Source organism: Carettochelys insculpta, chromosome 3 (assembly GCF_033958435.1).
Source record: "Carettochelys insculpta isolate YL-2023 chromosome 3, ASM3395843v1, whole genome shotgun sequence".
In the NCBI taxonomy this organism is placed as follows: domain Eukaryota; kingdom Metazoa; phylum Chordata; order Testudines; family Carettochelyidae; genus Carettochelys; species Carettochelys insculpta.
The window spans coordinates 70,628,310-70,654,281 of NC_134139.1; the positions used below are offsets into that span (position 1 = coordinate 70,628,310).

General features: G+C 49.2%; 1 protein-coding gene across 1 annotated transcript in view; it reads right to left on the reverse strand.

Moving 5' to 3' along the window:
* Positions 1-25,972, reverse strand: part of FMN2 (formin 2) — a 265,037-nt gene that overhangs the window by 217,180 nt on the left and 21,885 nt on the right. Inside the window, exon 2 of the mRNA XM_074989102.1 lies at positions 8,275-8,441. Within this exon, the coding sequence (XP_074845203.1) occupies positions 8,275-8,441 (167 nt within the window). The remainder of the gene's footprint in view (positions 1-8,274; positions 8,442-25,972) is intronic.

Below are 25,972 nucleotides of genomic sequence, written 5' to 3' on the forward strand. Positions count from 1 at the left end.
GGTAAAAGATGCAGTAGTCCCAGGGACAGGCAACTTAAAAGAGCCCTGAGCTGCCACCACTGCTACAGTCCAGATGGCACCAAGGGCTGGTTGGTAGAGTCCAGCCCATAGCCATGCCCCTTCCACCCTGCAGGAGGCCAGGATCCAACCCTTCCCCACACTGCCCAGGGCCCAGCAAAGTCTGTCACCAGTCCTGAGTATAGTTGTTGAGATATGAAGATGGCAGAACTGAAAGAAGTGAGAATAAATTTGTAACTGATGAAGTCAGCTTAGAAGTGGATCTTAGGTGTTAGCCAGGGCAGCACTTGTGATGGGAGAAAGGTGCAGGAGAGCTAGATGTGGTGAAAATGCACCACCACATCAAAGGAAGAAAGCGCTGAATGGATGAGAAGTCATCGGCACCAGTGAACTGACATCACGGAAATGCCAAGGGACAGCACGAAGCAGGGGGCTGATGGGTGACTTTGAAAGAGACCAGGTGATGGCTGGAAAGGGCAACTTGGCCACAGATGAATCAGAGAGCAGTGCTTGGTGAAAACCAAGTCAAAGGAATGGTTATTTTGGTGAACAGGAGAGTTGAATGAGAGCTTCCGTCATAAGCAGGGCGTGAGCAGTCAGAAGTAGTGGTCATAGCAGAAGTCAGCATGAGGTGTTCGTAGCTCAAGCCAAGGGTCAGAGCTGGAATCTGAGTCAACCACTAGGGACAAGGATCAGGAATGAGGCAAGAAAGCAGAGCTTATGAGTCCAGCGAGAAGGCAAAGTATGACATAGTCACCAGGCAGAAATTCATCCAGTTACACAAGCAACTTCCTGTTCTCCCTCCTTGCTTAAACAACATAGCCAAACCTATCAGTTGGACTGGGCACTCCTCTACCCAGGATTCCCATGGGCAGCCCTTCCAAGGGGGTTAGGTTCCTTTAGCTCCACAGCTTCCCCTAGCGAGAAAAAAGCTACCAGAAGGCAGCAGGGATGTGAAAGTTGCTTGGGAATCTAACTTCAAACCCTGCAGATCCTCACATTTGCAGGTCCAATGAGACTATGAGCATGATGTATATTAGGGGGGTTTGTTCCGTTAATTAGTATACCAATTCCACGGATCATAATGTTATGATTACTTTTTATGAAGCATATATATGGAATTAAAACATGTAGAAATGTCTGGATTCTGAAGAACTCCTACCAGTTTCCCATTAATTAAAATTTCCCTGAATCACCAAATAGTTGTCAGCCTCTTCTCCCACAGGAACTCCGACAAAAAGCAGTCACTGAAGCTGCAACAAGAGGACATTTTTCCCATTTTCACACTACAGGAAGAATGGTAGTTTCTGCTCAGGTTCTTCTACTGAGCCCATCACCATGGTATCTCAGTATTTATTGTCTCATGACTAGTTTCAAAATAGTAATGCTAATCTGGGTAGGCCAATAAAATGATCATTAAAGCCAATAGGTGACCACAGATCCCACCTCTTAAGCTATTCTGTCCTCTAACCCACGTGATCAGTGAAGGGCTTCCATAATAATCATCTTCCTTACATGAACCATGGTATTTTTTCTTATTTTTGGCCCAATTTGAAGCAAACAGAAAAAGCAACAAACCATTATAATATTTTCATGTGGAAAACTTACTTGCTGCATTTTTTCTTAAACCCAGGCACCCAGGCTGAGCAGCCAAGGGACTCCCATGCACACACAAGCTGCACCCATACAGATGTAGTCTGGCAAACATTGGGGTGGCACTGTGCCTGTGGTGACTTGTGTCCAGCAAGCTTCCATAACAGCCAGGTCTTCCACGTGCCAACCTGTAGGGTTGACAACTGCCTAATCACATAAACCCTAAGGCCCTTGTCCTGTGCCTTGTGCCACCTCTTCTCTGAGACACCACCCCCCTGCTTACACCATCTCCCCTCCCTCCCTCACTTTCAGCAGGGGATTGGTCTGTGAGAGGGATTTAGGGGGGTGAAGGGTCAGGCTCTGGGAGGGAGTTTAGGTGAAGATTCAGGGCTGGGGCAGCACTTACCCTGGTAAGCTCCTGAAAATGGACTACACACACCATTTTGGCAACACCTCCTAGGCAGGGAAAAGGCTCTTTCCATGCCACTACATGCAGATTCCATCCCCACAGCTTCCATTGGCTACAGTTCCCTGTTAATGGGGGCTTTAGAAGGAGCACTCAGGGTAGCTCACAGAGTCACTCCTCCCACCCAGGGGCTTCAGACACACTCTGGCTGCTTCCAGAAGCAGCACAGAGTGAAGGTGGGCACAGGGCTCTGAGCCTGGGCACTTTTAAGTACCCCAGCACCCTTCACAGCTACTCGCTATAGGCAGGCCTGCTTTAAATGCATGTAGAAAAGAACATTCCCTGAAAATCTGAGACAATTCACTGCACAAATATAAAAGTAAGGAGAACTGAAGCTATAGACTGTCAAAACTTTTATGGTACAATTCCCTGCTGCTGCCTGGCACTCACGAGCTGTGTCTACACGTGCACGCTACTTCGAAGTAGCGGCACTAACTTCGAAATAGCGCCCATCGCGGCTACACGCGTTGGGCGCTATTTCGAAGTTAACTTCGACGTTAGGCGGCGAGACGTCGAAGTCGCTAACCTCATGAGGGGATAGGAAGAGCGCCCTACTTTGACGTTCAACGTCGAAGTAGGGACAGCGTAGACGATCCGCATCCCGCAACGTCGAAATTGCCTGGTCCTCCATGGCGGCCATCAGCTGGGGGGTTGAGAGACGCTCTCTCCAGCCCCTCAGCTCCCTGGTGGCCGCGTGGAGCGGCCCCTTAAAGGTCCCCTCCCCCGCCCTGACTCTGGAGGAAGCTGAGGCAATGTGCAGGCTGCAGCCTGCACACGCGGCCAGCCTGCACCACCCTCAGCCCCTGAGAACTGCGATGGCCGCCCAGCAGCCCCCCCAGCGCCCCCAGGGGACCTCCCCAAGGGGATCCAGGGCAGCCAGCCCAGCCAGAGGGCCAGCCAGGCTGGGAAGCAGCAGCGGGGCCCCTCCTGGACGGAGGCCGAGCTGCGGGACCTGCTGGGGCTCTGGAGCGAGGAGGAGGTGCTCCAGGTAATGGGGAGCAAGAGGTGGAATGCGGATGCGTTTGATTCTCTGGCCGACGGCCTGGCTGCCCGGGGTCACCCTGCCCGCACTCCTGACCACGTTAGGAGTAAGGTGAAGGAGCTGCGGCAGGGTTACGCCCGGGCCCGGGATGCGGCCAGCCGATCTGGGACCTCCCCCATCACTTGCCCCTTTTACAGGGAGCTCAGGGACATCCTGGGCTCCCGGCACACCTCCTCCCCTCCGGCCACCCTTGACACCTAGGCTGACGAGCCCCAGCAGGCCCTGCAGACAGAGTCCACCCCGGAGGCAAGCCCCGCACCCCGGGGGCCCCCCCCGGAGGCCATCCCAGGGACATCGCGGCAGGAGGAGGAGGAGGAGGGTGGGGGGCGGGCTCCTCCTCCGCAGAATCCAGCCTGCAGATCCTCCTCCTGCCATCCCGGAGCAGCAGAAGGGCCTCCGACCCCCGGGGATCTCTGGACCGTGGGAGCGGACCCACAGGTAGGTACCCCTCTCTGGTGGACACCCCTGGGCTTGAGGGGTGGGGGTAAGAGAGATGTGTCCAGGGCCCCTCACATGGCCATGGCCCTCACAGCACTGCAGCCATCAGCCCGTGCCCCCCCTCCACCCCGCATGACAGTGCCATGCCCCATCCCTGGGCCAGGGGGGAGCGGAACCTCGAGGGGCCCCCGGGAGGAGGGGGTGGGACACCCCACAGCAGCAGCATGCGATGGAGTGGGGGGAGTGCAAAAGGGAGACTCAGGCTACATATGAGCCACAAGAGCCCAATACCTCCCAGGGCCAAAGGAGGATCCTGGCGCTACAGCTGGCAGGTGACACCTCTACCCTGAACAAACAGGAGGGAGGAGCCGAGCTGGCTTGGAATTGGGGGGTGAGGGCGGGGGCCACAGGTAGAGGCTAGGGGAAGGGAGAGCTGGTAGGCAGCCAGCCTGAGGAGGGGGAAAGCTGCATCCCAGAGGGGCCCTCCTTGGGGTCTTCTCCCCACGACGGGTTGGAAGGACTGTCTCTTCCGACAGCTGGTGCTGCCACTCCTGCCAGAAACTGGCCATCTGTGGCCTAAGAAACCTCTCCTGCTGTCAGACCCTGCGGGGTGAAGTGAGAGTCGCTCCCACCAGGGGACGGGGTGCAGGGCAGGGGGACCCCTGAACCCCATCCATCACAGCAGCATCTCCCGGGGACGGGGATGGGGAACCTGCAGCACAGGGCTGGGGGGACAAAGGCCACGGCTCGGGGCCCACACTAACGCCTGTCTCCATTCTTCTTCCCCCCCTCCTCTCCTGTGTCCTGCACCTGCACCATCTGAAGGACCGGAAGAGAGCGCCGGCGAGGCGTCAGTCGTCCCAGAGAGCCCTCCGGGACCATCGCTCCAGGGCAGCCCCTCGGCCGAGGACCGACCGGCCCCGCGGCGGGCTAGACGGCGGACCCCACGCCTCCCACCGCCGCCGGCGACGGACCCCCGGCTGCTGGCCATCCTCCATGGGCAGCTGGAGGTCGTGGAGCAGCACCTCCAGCTGCAGGAGCAGGCGCTGGCCTGGCGCCAGGAGGCATGGGGGGCCTATATGCAGACATTTAACTGCCTGGTGGACTACCTGGCCCCCCATGTCGCGCCGGCCAACCCATCGACCGCCCTGCCCGCTCCTGCAGCCCCACCACCAGCTGCTCCGCCCGTCGCTGGCCTGTCCGCCGTCGCCCCGCCACCCACCCGCGAGGGCCAGAGCGCCGAGGGACCCCTGGAGCCACCTGACACTCGCCGGCCCCCATACCTTCCGGTCCAGCCCGCTCCCACCCAGCCACAGACCAGGCTGCGAGCGCGGCAGGGCTCCCGGCCAGCCACGCCCAGTGCCGGGCTATAGGGGCAAGGGGCCCGGGATGTGGCCCCCCCTTGTATATAGTTGGACCCTGTTTTTTTGGTCCCCCCGTTTGCCCCGTCCCCCCCCATGTAAATAGTTCTCCCCTTTCTCCTCCGTGGTTTTCTTTTTATTATTTATGGCACACAGTTGTTTCTTTGGATTGTTTTATTTTTGTACATATTGCTTTTGTTGAACATTTGTACCTAGTTTTCTGTTTGTGGTTCACATATTTATTTACACCCAAAAAAAAAAAGGTTCGGCAAGAAAAAAAAAAAAATTTACGTTCAGCCACAAGTGCATGCTGTCATTTCTCCAGGACAAGTGGGGAGGGGGGCGCGGTGGGGTGCTCCATGGTGTGGGCGGTGGGGCAGGAGTGTGGGGGAGGAAGGGGCGGGCAGTAGGGGGCCTGGGCAGAGTTCACCCCGCGGCCTGTTCATCGAAGTGGGCCCACAGGGCCTCCCGGACCCGGGTCCCCTCGGGGTCCACCTGCCGACTGGGGGCAGCAGGTGGCTGGACGTGTGCCCTGCCGGCCTCCGCAGCCCAGCCCTGCAGAAAGGTCTCCCCCTTGCTCTCTACCAAATTGTACAGGGCGCAGCAGGCACCCACAATCTGGGGGATGTTGTTGGGGCCCGCATCCAGGCGGGTCAGGAGACATCTCCAGCATCCTTTCAGGCGGCCAAATGAGCGCTCCACCACCTGGCGCGCACGGTTCAGGTGCTCGTTGAAGCGCTCCTGGCTAGCAGAGAGATGGCCCGTGTAGGGGTGCATGAGCCACGGCCGGAGGGGGTATGCCGCATCTGCAATGACGCAGAAGGGCATGGTGGTGTCCCCCAGAGGGATCTCCCGCTGGGGGATGTAGGTCCCCGCCTCCAGCCGGCGGCACAGGCCCGAGTTCCGGAAAACCCGGGCGTCGTGGGTGCTGCCAGGCCAGCCCACGTGAATGTCCTGGAAACGTCCCCAGCTGTCCACCAAGGCCTGGAGGACGACAGAATGGTAGCCCTTGCGATTGAGGCATCGTCCGCCACTGTGATGCGGGGCGCGTATGGGGATGTGAGTCCCATCCAGAGCCCCGAAGCAGTTGGGGAAGCCCAGGGTGGCAAAGGCCGCGATGGTGGCATCTGGGTCCCCCAGCCTCACGAGCCTGTGCAGGAGCATGGCGTTGATGGCACGCACAACCTGCAGAGAAAGCACATGGGACAGCACCAATGAGGGGTGAGCAGGGTGTGCGTGGCCCTGCTCTGCCCTGCACTGCTCTGGCCCCCCTGCCCTGGCCCACCTGCCCTGCTCTGGCCCCCCTGCCCTGCCCTGGCCTCCCCCCGTGGGTTCGCTTACCTCCATGAAGACAGCCCCGACGGTGGCCTTTCCCACACCAAACTGCTGTCCCACGGATCAGTAGCTGTCCGGAGTGGCCAGCTTCCAGACAGCGATGCCGACCCGTTTCTGCACTGTGAGGGCACGCCGCATGGCAGTGTCCTGGTGCCTGAGTGCGGGGGTGAGCCACTGGCACAGCTCCAGGAATGTCTGCCGGGTCATCCTGAAGTTCCTGAGCCAGTGGTCGTCGTTCCACTCCCCAAGCACCAGCCGCTCCCACCAGTTGGTGCTGGTGGGGTAGCTCCAGAGCCGCCGGCATGTGAGGCGGGGGGTGGAGCCCTGCTGCCCTGGGGGCATCTCCTCCCCTGGGGCAAGGAGGTGCTCAGCTGCCTCCCACATGGCATGGGTCAGGGCAAGCCCTGCTCCTGCCGGGAGGGCTGGGTGGACCTCTAGCTGCTGCTGCTGCTGCTGCTGGGGGTCCATGACTGCGGCGCCCGGGGTCTGTGTGCCTACGGCTCCTCAGACCGCGTGCTGTGCAGGCTGAGTGTATCTGGGAGGGGCCCTTTAAGGGAGCGGCTAGCTGTTGCCCCGGAAGCGCTAGTCCGCCCTGTGACCCTGTGTGCAGCTGTGCCTGGCAGCCCTATTTCAATGTGTGCTACTTTGGCATGTAGACGTTCCCTCGCTGCACCTATTTCGATGTTGGGCTGCGCAACGTCGAAGTTGAACATCGACGTTGCCAGCCCTGGAGGACGTGTAGACGCTATTCATCGAAATAGCCTATTTCGATGTCGCAACATCGAAATAGACTACTTCGATGTAGGCTTCACGTGTAGACGTAGCCAAGGTGAACAGCAGCAATCCACTAGTGAAACAAAACTATATATCATACTGTCACACAGAGTTTAAAATGTCACATTTAACCACATTAAAATACATCGAAGGGACACAGTCAACAATTCATCTGCTGAAAGAAAAAAAAAGAATTAGAACGTGCAGCAAAGACCATTTAGGTTGGACTTTAAGAAAAACTTAATTAAGCACTGGAATAGTCTGGCAATGGTGTTTAATGTCCACCACTGGAAATTTTTAAGGGCAGTTAGAAAGCACTTATTAGGGATGGTCTAGATAATACAGTCCTGTCATGAGTGAAGGAGACAATTAGGAAACCTCTCAAGGTCCCTTCCAGTCTTGAGATTCTATGATTCTGACTGTAAAAAGGAAGACTCCTAGTTAGTGTACACATTCCACTGGAGCTCTGTGGAGTTCCATGTCAGTATGCAGACCTGGATTACGAAACCACACCCTCAGTACACTTGCACAGGGCCCCCATTATGGGGAGTGTAGGGGAAGGGAAACAGCACACAGAAAAGACTCAGGGGCAATAACAGTCCAGGCTGCACACTGTGGTAGCAGAGGTTCAAGAAGCTAAGCCAGCTGTGTGGGACAGGTTCCTCTATAGGATGAGGACAGAGTGGGTTTGTTCTCCTACACACCCTGGGATCTCTGACCCTACAAGGAGAAACTAATGCCTCTTCCCCTGAAGATGTCCCCCCAGTTGCCATTGTACATGGTCTCCCCAAAACTACTTAATATGGCACTGACACAATATCATACTGTTGGTTTTCCAGTAAGGCTGCCACCAGGCATGCAGGAGACTAGTTAATACCTTATGACTGAAATTCAGAAAACCATACTAAGAAAGAGAAGAGGGTTAGGGTTAGCTGGTGAAAATAATAGCTACAGAACATCAGTGTAGCAGACACTACCATTATGGCCTCAAATCTTGGGGGAGACCATGCTGTGGGAGAGGGGAAAGAATTATTTCCATTATATTTCATATATCCAGTCACGAACATGTAGAAACCCAAGTACAAATATTAACTGCCTCCACCTACTATAATAATTTTAGTTAATTGATCATGGGGAGAGAATGAGTTTTCCAAAAGAGGAGAATTTTCCTAGATTGATAGATATCCTAAACTGTTAAAAACTAAAAAATTGTTCATGATCAGTACAATATAAATTCTGCAACTTACATCAAACCTGGCTGTGCTCTGCTGCACACTCTGATTACATGGTTCTCTGAAACAATCGGTGAAGGGAAGTAGCAGCCCCATCGCAATGATTCTAGAACATAGCTTCTCTGCTTCTTCCTGTGGTGCTTTCTCCTGCTGGCTGAACAGTTTTTCCAGTAGAGTTCGTCCTGTAGAGATTATATAATGCGCCAGATAAGCTTTTTATTTTACAAAGATGACTGCAAATTAAGACATTTTACCAAACTCCTGAAATAAAATGCTTGCCAAGTACAGTCACCAAAAAAAAAGTATAGTTAGCATTTCCTACAAGTCAGCAGATCAGCTCCTCAGTAAAAATAAACTTCTGTGCATTAGTTTAAGAATTCTATGAATTAAAATTTCAGTACTATTATAATTTGTTTGGCTTCAAAGAGAAAGCATATATCTAGATGCCTTCAAGTGATCTATCCATTGTAGCATGCAAACATGGTTTCTGAATTCCTACTCTGAAAAACCTAATGAAATTATACCTCATGTTTATGAAATTATTTTCATCACAGGCCCTCAAAAGTCAAGTCTACTCTACTGTCTGCATGGTGACATGAGATTCAATATGGTTGTGTAACTTGTTCCAGGTCACACAAAGAGCTATCACAGAACAAAAATAGAATCAAGGTCTCCCAACAATTAGACCCTGCTCAGGGCTTTTGAGTTACAAGAAAGCATATACCAGTATTTGAGGGTTGGTGCTGTACTTTTCAGGAGAGAGAGTCTCATTTCATCATAATTACTGGCTGTTTAAGACTGAAATCTATGGAGCTCCAAAAGGTATCAGAGTGCTTCAGACCAGAAGAGAATCATGTTAGTAGAGGCTTCCATACATGGAGGCAAAGGTTCAATGGAGGTCACCTCCTATAAGGCTAGTTTTTGTGACTCAAGTATTTTCTCCATCGATGAAAGGCCCTGGACTTGTGAAGGTCATTCTTGTGTAGTACCTATAGCCAATAACATACCTAAAATCAATTTTGCAGATATCATCATTGGTCCCTGTCTTCACTGCAGAATGTCAACGGGAGTGCTCCTCCCAGTGACATTGCTTAATCCTTGCAGCACAAGGAGCCCTGGGTTCAACACCGATCCTGGAACATGCTGTTTCCCACATGCGCAAAACAGAGCCCTGGAAGATCAAACCTAAGCATTTGATCCTCTGTGGCTAGCATAGACCTAGGCTTCCACTGGTCTCTAAGAAGACATTTGGGGGTAAACTACAGCTAAACAACAGCAGAAAATACTGAGAGCCAGAACTGGTGGCTGCAAACACACTGTATGGGACTACAGGAAACTTGGCCACACCCGTGTTAAGTTAATTAAAATCATGCCAGATTACGGAGTTCACCGGACAAGAGAGATCTGGATTAGAGAATTGCAACCCGTATAATACTATATGGTCTAAAGGTTTCAGTTACTACTCTGGCAAGAAGCCTTCATTGTGCTATGTGCTATACAACTGACTTGCTTCCTAACCTCAACCAAGTCATCCAACTTCTGTGCGCACTATTTTCACCATCTGTAAAAGGGTGATATAATGCATCTTGCTTAGCACTCCTTTAACACCCTCTCTTTTAAAGTTAATGTAAAAGTGTGTCTTGAACTGACAACTCCTCTGTTTATATTCAATAACTATAGGTAACTGTCCTCAATATGCAACATATTCTTTTGGGTTTAGTACCCCTAAAATATTGATTTGAAATTGACCTGTCCCTTTTGTACCACGTGAGTGGTACACAGCAGCAGGTGCCTTGAAACTAAGCAAAATGTGGGCCTACAGCTGCAAAACATAGGTAGGAGTTATACCAGCCAAGTTTTTGATAGGTCCTTACCTCCTTCTTTGGAGCAGCAGCCTTCCAATCAGAATGTAAAACATTAAAAACAGTGTTCCTTTAAAGCAGACCAACATTCTTTCTTTGGAAGAAAAATCAGCCACCACCAAATCCTGCCATTTTCTGGATACTTGTTGGATGAAAGACCACCCCGTATAAGTAAAAGGCACAAAGGACCATCTGGTAAATAACAAATGGTCAGCTTTCACATTAATGCACAGTAAGTCTGAGAAAAGAGATTTCTAAAATGATTTTAACTGTGTGTGTGAAAGAATACGCAGCAACAATACCTGCTTCACGACAGTGGACAAAATTGCTAAAATCAGCCAGAGGTCTTTCAGTGCCCATATTAAGAGGCCTTAAAAGGGCCCATTTCTGAAACACACACCTCTTTGAAGCACCAAGTTGGAAACAAAAAGTGATTAGTTTTTTAGAAGATTTAGTCAACTATGCCTTAAACTAGATGGAGGAACTCCCACTAGTGATTTAAAAAAAAAAAAAAAAAAAAAAAAGTGTGGCACCCTGCCTCATTATTCTCCAGTGTTTGAAACAACATCTGTGTCGTCAGTCTTAGCAACGGACTTTAACTTTAAATATTTGTTCCATGAAACATCATATTTAGCCAAAGCCTTCATTCACACCTATTCAATTAAAACATAGTATTCATCGACAAATTATTCACCACTTCAAAAGAAAAACTTACTGAAACATTAAACTATCATAAGCTTTAGAAAATGTACATATTTTAAGCAGTGATTAATTAAATGGATGTATGCATTAAAAAGTACATTGTGCATTTCTCATACAGCTTTCTGTATTGGATGTTCTCTCCAATTTATGAGTCTTCATATGAATTAGGTAGCAATATATTTTTCAATCAGATATCAAAAGAGTATGATATTTTTAGATTAACATGTTATCTAAATAAAAATTCTATTAAGGAAAAAAAAAAACCCGTCAGCTCATCTCTTCATCAAACAAGAAGTCCATAAGCTTTTGTGGGCAAAGATGTGCTTCATCAGATGCATGAGTTGGGGAGTTGGGATGAGTTGAGTTGCATTTCAGAGGCGTATTTAAAGAGTGGGGTCCCAGTAAGAGGGAGGGCCAGAGCTGACTAGGTCCATTCCGTCAAGGTGGAAAAGGCCCATTACCATTAGTATATATCAAAAGAGGAAAAAACAAGTCAGACCAGACAGGGGGATATGGCCCATTGTCAGAGTCTAATGTAGAGATGTTAACACCCAGGGCAGAGAAGCTGCTTTTGTAAGGGGCCAGCCACTTCCTGTCTCTGTTTAAACCTTGGTTGATGGAGTCAAATTTGCAAATAAATTGAAGTTCAGAGATTTCTCCCTCCATTTGATTTTTGAAATTTCTTTATTTTAGGATTGCTACTTTTCAATCTGTTAAGCGATGTCTACACATGCAAAAAACTTGGAAATAAATGGCCCTTTTTCGAAAAAGCAGGACAAGTGTCCACACGTGTAAACCCGTCTTTCAAAAGAAAACAGAAAGAACGGGGCACAGACTTCAAAATCCCAACACTCACCCTGTATCAGGAAGATCGCTCCCTTTCGAAATAATAAATTGAAAGAGTACACATGTAGACGCTCCACAGTCCGCTCTTTCGAAATACAGGTCCGCCATGGTGCTGATCAGCAGGAGCACAGGGCTGCTCCAGCTGGCAGCAGCAGGGCTCTATGGTCCCTGCATTCGGCTGCCTTAAAGCCGCACGCACGCACGCAGGAAACCCATGTTAGAAAGCTGAGAGCGTGCTAGGAGCTGCCTGCACACGCTCTCCAGCTTGATACTCCAGCACTCTCATGGCCAGCAGCCAGCCCCCCCCACAACCCCCCCGAGCTCCTGCAAGGCTCCCGGGGGGGAGAAAAAAGATAGGCCCCCTCCTGGACAGAGCGGGAGCTGTGGGACCTCCTCAGCCTCTGGCAGGACGAGGAGGTGCTGCGCCACATGGGCATGAAGCGGCACAATACCACAACCTTCAGCCCCCTGGCAATGGCCCTCCACACCAGGGGCCACCTGGAGCATACCGCGGAGCAGGTAGGCCCGGGCCAGGGACCAGGCCAGATGCTCCAGAGCAGGACCAGCGATATTCCCCTTCTACAGGGAGCTACAGAACATCCTGGGGCCCCAGAAGAGTTCACCCTCCCTTGGCTTTCTTGGACACATCTGGGGAGGAGCTGCAGCCAGAGGAGGAGCAGCAGCAGCCCGGATCAGGGACCCAGGAGGGCGAGGGGACCACGGACTGGTCCAGTGAGGAGAGGGAGCTGACCATAGTGATCCCCTCCTGCTCCTCCAGCCGGGCAACTGAGGGCCAGAGATCTCCAGATGTCGCTGAGGGACCCTCAGGTACATCCAGGGAGGGACCCACACCTACTCCACAGGGTGGGGGCAACGCAACAGCTAGGCACCCACACATGGAACCGGTGGTCCCAGGCTGCATGCAGGCCAGCCCCCACATGGGATGCGGCACCCCATGGTACCACACCAGCAACACCCAGCACCCACCTCCAGTGCACAGCGCTGTAAGCTGCACAGGAGTGGTGGTTGGTTGGTGCCGGATTGCACCTGGGGCTTGCGCACGGCAGGCCGGGAAGGGCCACCTGCGGGAGTGACCCCAGGAATCACACCCAGGCTGGGAGGCCCAGTCCCGGGGGGGGGGGCAGTCAGTGCTCCCTGGATCGGTCAGTGTCCTTTGGGGGCGCGGGGGCTCAGGCGGGTAGGCCACAGCTGGGTCCCCTTGTCTGGGGCACACTACTGACATGCTCTCCTCCTCTCCACACAGCTGCACCATCCATGGGCCAGGAGAGCCCCGCACCATCCCTCGCCCCGGAGAGGCCGCCTGCAGCCATCGGAGGTATCCGGACTCCACCCCAGACACAGTGCCATCAGGGCCGTGGCCGGAGGGCCCCCCACCAGGCCGAGGAAGACCCAGCCCCCCTGTGCCAGGCTGAGATGGCTGAGGAGCACCTTCAGCTCGCCTGGACCGACATGGAGTGGTGGAGGGCGGCCTGGGGCGGAGGGCGGCCTGGGATAGATGGCTGGACACCCTTGAGGGCACATGACCGCTGTGCGGAGGGCACACGGCCACTGTGGCCCACTTCCTGGCCTCCCCCGCCATCTCCCCCTGCTGGCCCTGCCCACTCCAGCCCCACCGAGCCTGCCCCCTCCACCCCCACCAGGCCCACCTGCCAGCAATATTTGCCAGTGCTACCGGCACGCTCCCCCCCACCAGGGACCCTGCACCCGGGGGTGCAGGAGCTCGGGGGGCCAATGGGGCTCGGGGACCACCACCCCTGCCCCAGAATGAGCGCCTCGCCCCCCTCTGAGTTAAGTTCCCCCCCCCACATATTTATGAACACCCAGTTATATAAATGTTTCTTTATTATTCACCACTCTGTGCTGTGCTCCTCAGTGGCTAGTGGATGTGCGGAAGTGGTGCTGGTGGGGGTGGCAGGGATGGTGGGAGACGGATGTGCAGGGGATGTGGGTGTGCGTGTGGGTCACAGGTGGCCATCTGCAAAGGCCTGCCTGAGGGCCTCCCAAATGCGGTGGGTGTGGCGGTGGGCCTGGCGGATGGGGGCAGCGCCCAGCTGCTCATACACAGCGCCAGCCGGAGGGCCGTCCCCACCCAGGGACATAGGCATCCCCCTTTCCCTCCTCAATGTTGTGGAGGATGCACCAGGCGCCCACCACCTGTGGCACGTTGGGGACCCCAACCTCCAGCCATGTGAGGAGGCACCTCCACTGCCTCTTTAGGCGCCCAAAGGCCTGCTCCACCACATTGCGGGCATGGTTTAGGCGCTCATTGAATGCCTCCTGGGTGGGGTCGAGGTGTCCCATGTAGGGCCTCGTGAACCATGGCTGCAGGGGGTACCCTGGTGGGGGGAGCCCTGTGGCCCCATGGGGACCATGCAGCCACCCGATGAGCTGGGGTGCATCTGCGGCGAGGGTGCACAGCACTGCCAGCAGGGCGTTCACGATGAGGGCGCCCTCCTGCAGGAGCTGTCGCTGGGCCTCCATGGTGGGCATGAGTGGGCTCTGCTGGCTGGGCCAGGCTGGGCAGCACTCGGCTTGTGCTGAGGGAAGAGAGGAGCCCTTTAAAGGGGATGGCAGGCTGCGGCTCCCGAAGGGCTTGTTGGCCATGGGACCCTGTCTGCAGCATTTCCTGCCTCCCTTCTTTCGAAGGGGAGCTTGGAGCCATGTGGACGCTCTCTTTCGAAACACCTTGATGGCACTTCAAAAAAGCAGATCGGCACACCGATCTGAAAAACGACAGTGGGTGCTCTCTTTCAATGGCCGCTTTTTTGAAAGCCGACCTTTGATTTTCGCCCTTTCGAAAGTGCGCTTATGGGTAGACACAGCTTTACTGAGTGTCCAGGGAGACTGAAGTGCTCTCCCACAGGTTTCTGTACATTACCATTCCTGATGTCTGATTTATATCCATTTATTCTTTTACAAAGAGACTGTCCAGTTTTTCCAATGTAAATTGCAGTAGGGCATTGCTGGCACATGATGATATATTCTATTAATAGATGTGCAGATAAAGGAGCCCCTGATGGTATACTTGATGTTAGACTCTGTGATGATAACACTGGTGCAGATATGTGAACAGAGTTGGCAGTGAGGTTTGTTGCAGGGATTGGTTCCAGATTTAGAGTTACTGTGTTGTGATCTATAGTATCTGGTGAGAATTTAACACTGGCAGGCTGGCTGTAGGCGAGGGCAGTCCTGCCTCCCGAGGTCTGTGAGAGTGAAGGATCGCTGTCCAGGATGGGCTGCAGATCACCGACGATGCGTTGGAGAGGCCTTAGGTGGGGGCTGTATGTGATGGCCAGTGGTTCTCTCGTTTTCCTTGCGAGGCCTGTCCTGCAGCAGGTGGCTTCTAGGTACCCCTCTGGCTCGGTCAGTCTGTTTCCTCACTTCCTTAGGTGGGTATTGCAGTTTGAGGAAAGCTTGGTAAAGGTCTTGTAGCTGTTTGTCTCTGTCTGATGGATCAGAGCAAACACGGTTGTACCTCAGTGCCTGGCTGTATACAATGGATCGTGCAGTGTGCCCTGGATGGAAGCTGGAGGCGTGTAGATGAGCATAGCGGTCCGTGGGCTTTCGGTATAGGGTGGTATATGTGTGACCATCACTTATCTGTGCAGTAGTGTCCAGGAAGTGGATCTCTTGTGTGGACTGTTCCAGGCTAAGGTTGATGGTGGGGTGGAAACTGTTGAAATCACAGTGGAACTCTTCAAGAGCCTCCTTCCCATGGGCTCAGATGATGATGATGTCATCAGTGTAACACAGGTAGAGGAGGGGCACTAGGGGACAAGAACTGACAAAGTGTTGTTCCAGGTCAGCCATAAAAATGTCGGCATCCTGTGGGGCCATGAGGGTGCCCGTAGCGGTGCCACTGATATGAAGGTATAAATTGTCATCAAATCTGAAATAGTTGTGGATGAGGACAAAGTCACAAAGCTCCACCACCCTTTGTGCCTCGGTCTCATCAGGGATGATGTTCCTAACAGCTTGGAGTCCATCTTCATGCGGGACATTGGTGTAAAGGGTCTCTACATCCATGGTGCCCAGGATGGTGTTTTCAGGAAGATCATCAATGAATTGTAATTTTCCTGAGGAAGTCGGTGGTATCTCAAAGAAAGCTGGGAGTGCTGGTAGCATACGGTCTGAGCCCACAAATCCAGACCATCCTGTGGTGAGGGTGCCAATGCCCGAGATTATGGGGAGTCCAGGATTCCCAGGTTTATGGATTTTGGGTAGCAGGCAGAAAAAAACTGGTTTGGGTTCAAGGGGTGTGTCTGTGTAGATTTGTTCTGTGTTTTCATAGGGAGGGTCTTGAGCAGATGCTGTAGTTTCTTTGCGTGCTCCTGACTGGGATCCTGGGACAGAGACTTGCAGAACGTGGAATTGGAGAGTTGCCTGGCAGCCTCCTTTTGATAGTCTGTCCTATTCATGACGACAACAGCACCTCCTTTGGCTTCTTGGATGATAATGTCAGAGTTGTTTCTGAGGCTGTTGATGGCGTTGCGTTCTGCACGGCTGAGGTTATGGGGTAAGCAATGCTGCTTTTCCACAATTTCTGCCTGTGCATGTTGGCAGAAGCATTCTATGTATAGTTCCAGTTTGCCATTTCGACCATTGGGGAAGTCCATGAGGAATTCTTTTTATTGTACTGTAGGTGGGAGGGTACCTGTGGGTCAGTGCGCTGTTCCGTGTCATGTTGGAAGTATTCTTTGAATCAGAGATGGAGCAAGTAGGCTTCCAGATCACCACAGAACTGTATCAAGTTTGAGGGGTGGTAGAGCAGAAAGAGTATCCCCGAGAAAGGACAGATTCTTCTGCCGGGCTGAGTGTGTAATCGGATAGATTGACAATATTGCTGGGTGAGTTAAGGGTACCACTGTTGTAGCTCCATGTGGAAACTATGAGTTTAGATAGTTTACAGTCCTTTCACCTCTTCTGTGTATAAAATATCCAGTTCAGAAGGCACTATCTGAGGGACTAAGATTATTACCAGCTTGAATGGTCACATCAGCCAGAAACGGTTAGACGCTTTGATCACCCTCAAAGCCAGACACAAAAAGGCAACACAGTAAGCGGGGAAGTAAGGGGTGGGAAAGGAACCTGTTTCACTAGTTCAAATCACTATCCTTTTTGCAGAGAACAGACCATTTATATTCAGAAATGCAGAATCTGAGGTGTGATGCTCTCTGGCTGCATCTACACTACGAGATGAATTCAAATTTCTTAATATTGATTTTGTAATTCTGGAACTTATATTTGATTTTGAATATCCTCACCTCCCCACATGCTTGTCACAACGTTAACTGATTGCTGCCACACACTCATGGCAAACTGACTGTTGCAGTAGTGCATTGTGGGAATGTATCCCACAGTTCCCTCATCCCCGTAGCATTCCAGGTATGCTTGCTGGTCTTTGACCTCATCTTCCCACGTGCATTTTCCTCACTCCCCTCAGTGTTAAGCAAATATCCATTTTTCCCTTTGGAAGGAAGGAAAATCAGGGCATCCAAAGAGATAGCAAAAAGCTTTACAGAAATCTGCCTTCAGTAGCTGAAGTCTCTACTGGCCATCCACTGACTGTCCCCCTGCCACCCCCTGTGATTGCATCCAATCCCTGAAAATAATACAGGGACCCTGACTGTATTCTCAAAGTTAGAAGAAAGAAGATAGAAAAGTCTAGGGAAAAAAAGATTTTTGATTTTCCTCTTCACAACACAGACATTGCCAATATGTGAGATCGCAGTGAATTATCATACACTGAGCTTATAACGGAAACTGAAATCTCAACTTGCCTGCTCTGCTGTGGTTTTTTTGTGGGGGGGGGGGACTCAAAACATGAAGGCAGATAGGAAATACTAGGGAAAAAAAAAGGAGTTTATAACTTGATATCAAACCAGTAGGTGTCTGCAATGGACAGCAAGCTCCCGAAAAAATTTTGGTGGTGGAGGTGCTGTGGTCTGTGGCTGCAGAGCCAGATGAAATGTTTAAATTGTTGAGGTAGCCCTCCTGACTATCTTAGCCACTGGAGGAGGCTCCCCGCCACCCTGCCCACCAGCAGCAGCAAGTCCCCAAAATTCTTTCCCACTCTTGGAGCCCTAAAGGCACACAAGCTAGGACATTGTGTTACCTGGCAGCATGGTCAGCTCCGAACAGCAGGCATGTCCTTTTATTGGGTTGAGGGCTACCCACATGATGTGGCTGAGCACAAGAAAGACCCCAAGTGTGTGGTGCCTGTGGGGAAGAGAGGGCAAGTTCGCACACATATGTAAATATGCTGAGAAACTTCATCTCAGCAGTTATGCGAGCACAACCCCCACAACAACCTTGTTGCCATGGGGTGCAGCAGGGCAGTGGCTGGCGTAAGGCAGCACAGAAAATGAAAATAAGTGCAGAGTGCGTCATGAACTTCGTGCTGGTGCTATTTGTAATAGGTAGATGCGGTCACAGCACTAATAGCAAAGAGACAGACATTTCTCAGGCTCTCATACAAACATGATCCCACGGCCACAGGCTTCCTGGTTATGATTTCAAATTCACGGTCTTCCAGTTAACCAGTTCTGACACACCTGGAGAGCTGTGGCCAGAGCAGAGCACTGAGGTGGCATTGTGGGTTACATATAAGACGCCCCTGTAGGCTAATAAACTTGATTTTAAGACATAACACTTTAATTGAACTTTTGAATTCAAGCTTGACACTATACCCGTCAGGTATAGTGTCAACAACAACATTGTAATCTCAATATTAGTGCGCCCTAAACTGAGCTAAGGGTATTTACAAGGAAGACAGTCACATGGGAGTATTAAGCTAACTGCCTAAAATTCAAATTTATCTCGTAGTAGATGTAGCCTTTGTAGTACAATGGCTCCAGACAGGGATGAAGTAACTAAATGTAGGGGAAGAGGAGACAGCAATTAAAAGCCCCAACCTGCATGTAGAATGCTATCATTTAAAAACAAAACAAAAAAACAAGTGTTTACCCTTATTCAGGGCAATATCAGCCTCTTTTCCAGCTACTCTCAAATACAAACAGATGTTGTCACTAGAACTGAAGCTTCCCATTTTTACAGACATGAGTAGTGGTTTGGGAACGATGATGCTACTAAGGACTCACTGGTGGTGTTCTTCAGTGTCTTTAGAACAGTTCAAAGAGCTTAAACTGACACTGTAAGAAAAGCAGAACATTCACACCAGAAAACCACACATTTAAGAAGACATTAAAAAATGCTGATTTTGTAATATGAGGAAAAGGTATTTTTTTTTAAATACTAAGAGCAAAATCTGGCATATATACAGATGGCCTCGTATGCCTCTCCACTCCTCCTTCCCACCCACGCTTATTTGTTACTTTTAAAACATCAGTACTTCCCTTTACTCTTCTCACTGGAGATCTGCAACAAGCTCTTTGAAATACCGATATCGTAGAAATCTAGGACTGGAATGGACCTTGAATGGTGTTCTGGTCCAGTCTCCTGCAGTGATGCAAGACTAAGTACTACACACCATCTCTGACAAGTGTTCATGTTTTTCTTAAATACCTCCACAGAGGAGATCCCATGACCTCCCCAGGTAACTTCCAGTTAGGAAGTTTTTTCTTAATATTTAACCTAAATCTTTCATGCTTCAAATTTAAGCCCACTGCTTTCTGTCCCATCCTTAGTGCTTAAGAGACCAATTTAGCACCCTTCTTTTTATAACAAGCATTTAAAGAACTTGAAAGACTTATATCCCCTCATAGCCTTCACTTTTCCAATCTAAATAAAGCCAGGTTTTTGGCACTTTTTCCTCCTCAGGCTTGTTTTCTATACATTTTAATCACTTCTTGCTCTCCTTTGCGCTTTCTCCAGCTTATCCAGATCTTTCTTGAAATGTGTCATCCAGCAATAAACACAATACTCCATCTGAGGCCTTATCAGTACAGAGAAGAGTGGAAAAATTACCTCTCATGTCTCACAACACCACTTCTGCTAATGATAACTTTTTTCTGTAATAGTATTACATTGTAGACTCATACTTACTTTGGGATGAACTACAAACCCCACATCCTTTTTCTGTAGGCACTCATTCCCCAATTTGTATTTGTGCAATTGATTATTCCTGCCTAAGTTTAATCCTAACTTCAGACCATTTCTCCAATATGTCAAAATCATTTTGAATTCTAATCCTGTCTTTCAACGCACTTGCTATCCACCCCGCCACTAACACACACACATTACCATCTGCAACCTTTATAAGGACACTCTCTATTCCATAAGCTCCCAAACTGGGGGGCATGAAGAAATTCCAGGGGTGGGGGCACAAGGTGACCAAGATCCTTCCATTATTTCCCACCACCCCAAAAAAAGAGCTCGTGCTGGCATTACGCCAGACCCAGCATCTCAGGAAGTGTGTGTGTGTGCACAAACAGCTGGCATATTTCCTGAAAAGCCAGGTCTATTGCCTGCTGGCGACTTTCTTCCACCTGCTACATTCCCACCCGGGTGTGTTGGGGTGGGGAGGGAGTAGGAGCCCTGGTTCCATGCCAGCTCCAATTGCTCAAGCAGCACGCACCCTGCTTCTCGCTCCTCATAGCAGTCTCACACTGTCTGAACAGTTGGAGATGGTGCAGATCTAGGACTCTCATTACCCCCTGCCCAGGAAGGCAGCAGGAGGAAGTTAGTCATGGGTGGACAACAGACCCGCGTTTTCAGGAAACACACTACCTGTTTGGGGAGGGGAAGTGGCGCACTTGCTTCCTGAGACCCCAGAAATGTTGTCCATCTGCAGGATCCCCAGATAACAGTTGAACTGTCTCCTCCCCTCACCCAGAGCCTCACAAGTACATTGCCCCCTTGCCCAGGCCCCCACCTGCCCCAGGTCCCACCAGCACCCTACTCCTGCCCCCTACCTCCTGGGCAGACACCTACCCCTAGCTTGCTCCTGTAGCCTATATTCCACCTGAATTCTGCACCCCATCCCTACCTCACTCACTGGCAGTTCTGTCCCACACACTGGATCCCTCATTTTTGGCTCCACCTCAGATTGTAGAGGGGCCCACAAATTCCACTAACCCTGGAACCCCAGAAAAATTAACCATGTGGCTGGGGTGCCAGGGAGGGAGGTGTCTCAGTTGGGTCCGTCCACATCAGTGGGGTTGGCGGGGGGCTTGGAGGGATTGTTTGTTTTTGTTTTTTTGGCATCTCACTTGTGATCCCTGACTTGTTTTTCTGTGGGTCAGTGACCCCTCAGCCTAAACAAACAGGTTGCCTGCCTCTCCACTAAACAAAGACAATGCGGAAACATTTGTGTTGGACATATTTGGCCACAGCATCATAACACCACAGCATCCCCCCTGCCCCCCCCCCACACACACTCCCTCCCTCCCCAATCCTGAGCTTATCAGACACTGGAACCACCTGTTCTGAGCCTTTCACTTCCTCAGTCTTCTGCCGCAACAGTACTGCACAATCCACATACTGCAAATCTGAGTCCTGAGCCCATCATACTCCCAACCCACCTGCCTGAGCCCCTCATACACCTCAGCCTGAACTGTGGCACCTTCACATCCACAAGCTTGCCGTTTGCTCAGCACCCCAACACTCCCCCTGACCCCAATACACTCCAGTCTGGAGACCCTCCTGAGCCACGCAGCCCCTTCTTCACCTCTTTCTGCACCCAAATTCCCACCTAGAGCTTGCACCTTTCACCCCTTCCCCGGCCCAAATCCCTCATTCCCACACCAGATCCTGTTATGTCCTGTCTCAACCCAGCAAGAGCCAGTGAGGACTGGGGACAGCCAATGATGGAGAGGAGTGGAATGGAGAGGGTGGGGCCTCAAAAAAGAAGTAGGGTCTAGGGGCTTGCCCTGACATTTAAAAGTGATATTGGATGCAAAAGGATTGGAAACCACTGCCATAAAAATAAATACAATTTCAAAATTTCCTACCACAAAATGCAAATAGATATTAATTTTGCCTTTTGTTGTGTAGGGGTAAAAATTAATTTTTTAAAGGGGGTTGGATGACAGTAACGAAGAGGTGGGAAGGCATGAGGGTTTTCTCAAAAAAAATTGCAAATGGGGCGTGATGCTGAAAAGTTTGGGACCCACCGCTACATGGCACTATTTAAATCATGTATGGGAGATACTAAATAGAACCAAACTCAGAAAAATCGCTGCAAGACTCCATTCAATTTTGCTTCCAGTTTGATTCTGAACCAGTGCTTCCCCCCCGTCCACAAGGCTTGCTGCCCTATGAGGGAAGGATACTAGGTTAGTTTTTCACACTCTTGACAAATCCATGTTAATTGTTGGCTATTAACATGTGTTCTGATACGGACGCAAGGGTGTACTGGTGATTTTCCAGTGAAGAAGACTCAGTCACTGAGATTTGACACAGCACACAGTTGCACAGCCCGAATGGGACCAGAACTCCAGATAAATCCCATTTACTCTGCATAACAATTTTATACAGTTCAAGCTCATCAGTTGTTCACTCCCTTTATCAATGAAATAGAGGTATGCACAGTTCTTGCCCTCCCACTGTAACAATCATTTACTCTGGGTTTAATAATAAATAAAAGTGATTTCATTAAATATAAAATAGGAGTTAAGTTATTGCAAGTGGTGACAGATCAAAGTAAGTTAATAAACTATACAAAATAAATCACATCAAGTAACCTTAATACTCCAAGAAATGCGTTACATGCAATCTCTTACCCTAACAGTAGTTTCAACTATCTTTTCTCACAAGCTAGCTTCCCAGCTTGAGTTCAATCCTTCCCTTCCTCCCTTCTGCACCACCCCCACTCAGTCTTAGATTGTTCTATCAGTCATCTGGGTGGATAAGCCAGGGTTGTCTTGGTGTCCTGCAACTGCCCAAAGAGTTTCCTGCCTACAAATATATTTTGCCTAAGACAGGAATCCTTTGTGTTCAGTTTCAAACCTATCACAGTCCAATGGAAAAATACCATATACAAAATAGGTTCCAACACCAGGTTGTCCAACAACATTTCTTGATTGGACCAATTTTAATCGAGATTTACAGTACAAGCAAGATTACTTGCAGAAAAATTGTCATATACTGGGTCATTAAGTTCCTTGAGTACAGCTAATGGCCTTATCTAGAAACAAAAACAGGTTTATACTTCACATTTCTAACTTCAAATGCAAGAGTGATACATGCAAACGAATAGAATATACATATTCAGGGATTACAAGCTATCTGATGGTACGTTACATGCCACATTTTGCATAAAGCATATTGTAGTTAGGCATACTCATATTCAAAAACATATTTCCATAAAGAATATAGATATGCATATTTCAGGAAATCAGAGACAGGTCCCATAAAACCCAAGAGCAGCCATAAGAGACATACATGTTATTTACTTTATAAAAAGGCAACATATTATAATATTAATAACTACTTTGCTTGGCAGCGAAAGGAGGAAGAAGCAGTCCAAAGAATGCTATAGAATACCAAGCCCTTCCAGAAGTTTTGCTGGACTGTTTCCAAGTACAGTTATAAAATAGTTTCTAACAATGTTAAATATTTAACAAGAGGGACTGACCAGTAAACGGGCACAAGCTGTGCTCAGGTAGGGTGAGGGAGGGAAAAAAAAAAAAAATCAGGTCTTCAGAATATCTAAATTAAGCACTCCAAACTCCAAAAAGTTAGCCTGCAGCCTCTATCCCAACTTCAGTGCATATATATCACTACTACCATAGCAATTTTTAGTACTTTGGATGGACTTTTATAGGAAATTGAATCATTTCAGTATGCAGCAGTTCACTGGATCATACAAAGAGACACAATGACTGGTGTTTACAGCTTATTTAAAAAAAAAAACATAATTGCTTCATCTTCACACGCAGGTCCATTTTTAATTATGTTGGTGAGGCTAGAAACATTCCCATAGTATTGGCTCCCTCTCTGTTACTATAGTAATTAAAGTCATCCAGTATGTTTTGAAACCATGAGCATACGAAGCTTAGCTATAACTGACAAAATACTTTCTTTCAGAACTTCTTATTGTTCAGGAAATAACCTTAATAAAGTACAGAGAACATACCTGTGTGCATCTGTAAAAACCCCACACATTATTTTAGGTTATATAAATAGTCAGGTTGCACCGTCAGCCATTGAAATATGAGGACATACCATCAGTGAAGTTTCCCAGTGCTGGGAATCCAGTCTGTAATGACATGATGAATGCTACTTTTTCCCCTTCAGGGCACCTGACTTGTTAGACAACAAATGACTTGTGAGACCACATTATTATATTATGACCTGGTGGTTACAGACCTTTCTGCACATCTCCATCCCTCTCACCAGTCCCTTTCCTTTTCTGCTCCTACCACCACTTCCCCATCTCCCACATTATCCCCTATCCAGCTGCACTCCTATAATTCTTGCCCATCTGCCTCCCACCAAACAGTTGTCCATGTTCTATACTCTCCCATCCTCAGTTTGACTCTCATAAGGGGCATGTAAATGTAACTGTTAAAATGCTAATGGAGCATAGATTAAAATTACACTCCCATGGAATCTCGCTTTCAAAAAAGGGCTGTTTTGAAATGCAAACAGCCATGCAGCCGGGGTTCTCTCAAAAGGAAACCCTGATTTCAAAAGCACCCTTCTTCACCTTTCAAAAGCGAAATCCCATGGGAGTATGCTAATAAGGTGCGAGATATTTAAATCCATGCCTCATTTTCAAATGGCTGCATTTACTTGCCCCTTCTGAAGTGGAGGGACAGTGTAGCCAAAGCCTTCCTGATCCTACCTCTTCTCCTCCTTGTTTCTGTCTTGTCCTTGCCTTTAATTTCCCTATCCTCTACTCCTGGTTCTTGCTTCTGAATATCACCTTCCACATTCCTCATCACTCTGCATGTGCCACTTTACTTCCTCCTCCATCTCACTATCTGAATGAAAACAGAACCATCTTCTGCTTTCAATTCCAATGTTGTAGTAGCCCTGGGCAGATAGCAAAAAACAATTCCAGGGAAGTCCAAGTCAGGTCACCCAACCTGGGAGTGAAATGTGCTGTCATTCTATGGAGATGGGCCATGTAGAATCCAGTAAATGACAAGACCGGATGGAGCATAGTTAGAGCAGCAGGGAGCTTCAGAGCATTTATCTGCAAAATTAAAAAGCCTCTACTGACTACATGCAAATTTAAACAAATCTGGATATATTTTCAAGTGCTCCGAAAGAGGTGCATCCCTGATTACTGGGGCAACACCTTTGCCAAATGTCAACTCCTTATTCCAAAGCATGGAAGTGCTAAAACAGCTCAGCCAAAAGGCTGCACTTTTAACTTTCTTTATAGCTGTGTTACTGTAATGCTCATTTTTGTCCCAAAACAGGGAATAGGCAGATTAGCGTCTCACCCCCCCATTCCTGCACCCCACATTGATTAGTATGCTTGCATATTTGCTATCAAATAAGAGTCAAGCCATGTGGCATTTAAATCCTGATCCATTCACAGTGAAAAGTTGAAAGAAGGTGAAGAGAAATGTCACAGGGTATTACTGGCTGCGGGAAGGATTTCACACTGGCATTCTGGTGCAGAATGCCAGTGAAGGGGAAGAGGAGAAGGATGATGATGAAAGACATTTGCAAAATATTTGTAACAAATATAATTAAGAAATAAAGACTATAAACAGTCATTCACTATTTAAGTGGTGTCAATAACTACTTTTTGGTTCACTGGCAGTTCCGATAAGTTAAAAAAATGTACATTTTGGGTTGAACAAAACAATGTTTTATTTGAACATTTAAAGGTATCTTTATTTAAAATAGAACTTTCAAGAAGTTTGCCAATAAAAATTCTGAACAAAAACAATTTTAAAAGGCTTGAAAAATTTTCAATTTTTCAGATTTTTTTTTTTTTTTTTTTTAAAAACAAAAACCACTTTGGCAGAATTACACAAATAAGTCAAATGTTCTGCTAGACCTGAATCTACATTTTTCAGCCCAAATGTTTCTGCTGAAAAAAATCTCATCTTTTTTGTGCATTAGACGTATTTATTTAACTCTGTAGTTAGAATCTAATTAAGACTTCTTTTCTTATGTAAAAATAAAAAGCACTCTTCACCAGCACTTGATACCACAGTAATTTAGATCATATCTGCCTAAGACGGAAAGTATTAGACACAAAAATCCACTCCCCCCCACTTCTCCCTCAACACTGTTTAAGCTTGGTTCTCCCGAACAATATGCAAAGCACGTACATTTTGATGAACTATGGCCTCAGTCCTGCAACATACTGAATTACTCATGGACCTCTGTGTCTGTGCCATGCCCTAATGAAGTGG